The following is a 4,216-nucleotide window of genomic DNA, read 5'->3' on the forward strand; positions in this document are numbered from 1 at the left end:
TATATTGTTTTACACATACATTTTTTTTTCTCTAAACAGTTTATATAATTACTGTCTGCTCATACATACGGACTAGACAGACGGACGCAACAACAAGAGCATAATAATAACCACAAACTTTCTCCCGTCAGACCAATGCGTAATGCATGACGCGCCTAGGAGGAGTGGTCAGCATCGCATATATATACCCAGTCGCGCTCTCCTCAGATTCAGCAAAGCAGCAGCGCTTACAAACAGACAATATCTCTCTAGACTATTAGAGGCTGCATTCACCATCTCGCCTTCGCACCAAAGACACACGTCGGTGCGCAAAGAAAAATAACATGTCTCCCTCCGAGAACGAGTTTAAAATCCCGGCCAAAAATTGCCACAGGATGGTGATTCTGGGCTCTACAAAAGTTGGCAAGACGKCCATCATCTGTCGGTTTCTGAACGAAAGAGTCGAGGACCAGTACACGCCGACCATCGAAGACTTTCATAGAAAATTATACTGCATTCGGGGAGATGTATACCAGTTGGACATTCTGGACACCTCTGGAAACCATCCCTTCCCCGCTATGAGGAGACTCTCTATCCTTACTGGTAAGCTTAACTCTGAGCTAACAAAACAAATAATATGAATGAAAGCCACACTGGAATTTATAGCTACATCGAAATTATATGTATGGGATGTTTTAATAAATCATGCATGCAATAATGCTTTATGCAACACTTTTATTGTACACATTTAGCCTTGGCCTATGTAATTATGGACTTTTTCAGCTGTGATATTAATGTGCCTTCCCTTGCTCTTTCAGGTGATGTTTTCATCCTGGTGTTCAGTCTGGATAACAGAGACTCCTTCCAAGAGGTCCAGCGCCTGAAGCGTCAAATTTACGAGACCAAGTCCTGCCTGAAAAACAAAACCAAAGAGAACGTGGATGTCCCGATAGTTATCTGCGGGAACAAGTGTGACCGGGAGTTTAACCGGGTGGTTCAGAATGAGGAGATTGAGCAGCTGGTGGCTGGTGATGAACAGTGTGCCTACTATGAGATCTCTGCAAAACGGAACACTAATGTCGACCAGATGTTTCAGACTCTTTTTACCATGGCTAAACTGCCCAACGAGATGAGCCCGGACTCTCACCGCAAAGTGTCCTTACAGTTTTGCGAAGTACTGCAAAACAGCAGAAGAAAGTCATTCAGAAATAAGAAATTCAAAGACGGGGAGGCATACGGGATTGTGGAACCGTTCGCGCGCCGACCAAGCGTGCACAGTGACTTGAGGTACATAAAAGAGAAAGCTATTGGCGGCGGACAGAGTAAACAGAGTTGCACCATCAGCTAAGCAATTTACTGACAATGTGCAGGATAATTGTAACGAAATACAMCGATAGGGATGATWCCCGCCAGGCTTCTCGCCAGTGTGCGGAGTCCAGGACAACACAGCACCCCAGGGCGCAGTGACAGCAAGGGGTGTGTATCCCAAACCGTGCCAGGACGCGCCGAGAGGGTGCATGACATGGTCAGTCCGTCAGAAATGTCCCTGTGGAGTCAGGACTCTYAAAAGGGATGTAGCTTTAGAGAACCTACATTGAGGTAGCCTATTCTTGTCAACTACATGYWGTAAAATCTGCCTCTACTGAATGTAGAATGTTGCCTTTACCTATGGGGTGGCTCTTGTTTACATTTAGCATTTTGTTATTTTTTACATGGAAATGAACTTGAACGCTAATTTMATTCTGAACAAATCTATGAATGTATATTTATTATTCTGTCATCGTTTACTTTTCACAAAGAAAGAAACATGAGGAGAAAATAAAACCATTTGACAACTATATTTACCATGTCTGTCATCCTTTTTATTGTGCTTGTCATCCTTTTTATTGTGCTTGTATAATAACATTGATGGTAAATAAGGATATTCTCAGGTCTTCAGTGGAATTACATTTTTTAAGTATTGCCTATAACCTAACATTCATTTTTGAAGTACACTAAGTTTACAAAACATTAAGAACACCTTCCTAATATTTAGTTGCACCCCCGTCCTTTCAAAGGCACTTCAATGTTTTGTCTTGCCCATTCACCCTCTGAATGGCACACATACACAATCCATGTCTCAAGGCTTAARAATCCTTCTTTAACCRGTCTCCTCCCCTTCATCTACACTGATTGGAGTAGATTTAACAGGTGACATTAATAAGGGATCATAGCCTTTACCTGGATTCAGCTGCTCAGTCTATTTCAGCGATGGGCAACTGGTGGCTGCATGCGGCCCAATGCAGCCCCCCTTTTGTAGGCCTGTAGACCAATTTGACCTGAAAACTCTGATATTTATTGGAGGGGGGTTCAGTCAGGTCTCAGCTTTCTGTTGAGAGTCAGAATAATAGAAAACACAATGTGCCGTTTTGAAATGTGGTTGTGCATCAGCTGTCACTCCATTAGCCCATGTGTGAGGATGTGAGTACACAGACCCAGGAGCCACCACTGCAGCCCCTCATGATGAGTTCTGTTTTTTTGTGTCCCTCACCCCCATCAACGTTGCCCACCCCTGGTGTACGTCATGGGAAGAGCAGGTGTTCATAATGTTTTGTATTAATGTATATTATTTATACCTCACATGCGACCCATGATAAGACTATGCAATTAGCCTATTAAAATGTTTTTGACTGCATACGATGATTTAGCAACATGCAAGAGACTACAGTTCAGTTAGGCAATCAATACATGTCTGAGAATGGATACAAGTGTATTTAATTACTTTGTAAAAGGAATGCATTCACATANCTTCTCAGTGAAATTACATTTTTTAAGTATAGCCTATAACCTAACATTCATTTTTCAAGTACACTAAGTGTACAAAACATTAAGAACACCTTCCTAATATTTAGTTGCACCCCCGTCCTTTCAAAGGCACTTCAATGTTTTGTCTTGCCCATTCACCCTCTGAATGGCACACATACACAATCCATGTCTCAAGGCTTAAAAATCCTTCTTTAACCGGTCTCCTCCCCTTCATCTACACTGATTGGAGTAGATTTAACAGGTGACATTAATAAGGGATCATAGCCTTTACCTGGATTCAGCTGCTCAGTCTATTTCAGCGATGGGCAACTGGGGGCTGCATGCGGCCCAATGCAGACCCCCTTTTGTAGGTCTGTAGACCACTTTGACCTGAAAACTCTGATATTTATTGGAGGGGGGTTCAGTCAGGTCTCAGCTTTCTGTTGAGAGTCAGAATAATAGAATACACAATGTGCCAGTTTTGAAATGTGGTTGTGCATCAGCTGTCACTCAATTAGCCCATGTGTGAGGATGTGAGTACACAGACCCAGGAGCCACCACTGCGGCCCCTCATGATGAGTTCTGTTTTTTGTGTCCCTCACCCCCATCAAAGTTGCCCACCCCTGGKGTACGTCATGGAAAGAGCAGGTGTTCATAATGTTTTGTATTAATRTATATTATTTATACCTCACATATGCGACCCATGATAAGACTATGCAATTAGCCTATTAAAATGTTTTTCTGACTGCATAAGATGATTTAGCAATATGCAAGAGACTACAGTTCAGTTAGGCAWTCAATACATGTCTGARAATGGATACAAGTGTATTTMATTACTTTGTAAAAGGAATGCATTCACATACAAGGCATAACACTTCAGTTACAAAGCATTAATAAGCATGATAAGGCATTATTCTAGGCATGATCAGAGAACGAGAGAGGTCATAGCCTGAAAGGTCATGCCCCAAGAGTCCCTGGGGTGGAGAGAGATAGAGAAAGAGTGTAGGTATCTCACCAGCACAGATCAGGAAAAAACAATAGAATGAGGCAATGAAGCTAAGACCCTGTTAGAACCATTTCACCATGATTAGATTCAAAAGTTGATGACCAATAGCATTACTGTAAAGTTAACCTCCAATGATATATCAGACATACAGGCTCTAAAGACAACTGAACCTCTTCTTCACAAGAGATGAYGCAATGGGGGATGGCACGATAACACAGAGAATTCTTGCATACAGTGTAAAGAGTCACTTTGGGGGCTGCCCCATAATTTGTACAGTAAAATCCTACTTTGACGTCCTCCTTTTATCAATTTACATTACATTACTGTAAACGGCAATGCATTGTGGTCTAGGGAATTACTACATTACTTAGCGGCAATATTAACAGCAAATGTTCAGCTAAGATACAGGAGAGTAAATGACAGTAAATTCCTTTACTTTCTAAGTGC

At 41.9% G+C, this 4,216-nt stretch overlaps 1 protein-coding gene across 1 annotated transcript; it reads left to right on the top strand.

Moving 5' to 3' along the window:
- Nucleotides 1-212: 212 nt before the first annotated feature.
- LOC112075023 (dexamethasone-induced Ras-related protein 1-like) lies at nt 213-1,655 on the top strand. Its single transcript, XM_024142076.2, has 2 exons — nt 213-582; nt 798-1,655. Exons 1-2 carry the CDS (start codon nt 324-326, stop codon nt 1,325-1,327), a joined length of 789 nt encoding a protein of 262 aa, XP_023997844.1. The 5' UTR covers nt 213-323; the 3' UTR covers nt 1,328-1,655.
- Nucleotides 1,656-4,216: the final 2,561 nt, after the last annotated feature.

The sequence above is a fragment of the Salvelinus sp. IW2-2015 genome, unplaced genomic scaffold (assembly GCF_002910315.2).
Source record: "Salvelinus sp. IW2-2015 unplaced genomic scaffold, ASM291031v2 Un_scaffold2942, whole genome shotgun sequence".
In the NCBI taxonomy this organism is placed as follows: Eukaryota; Metazoa; Chordata; class Actinopteri; order Salmoniformes; family Salmonidae; genus Salvelinus; species Salvelinus sp. IW2-2015.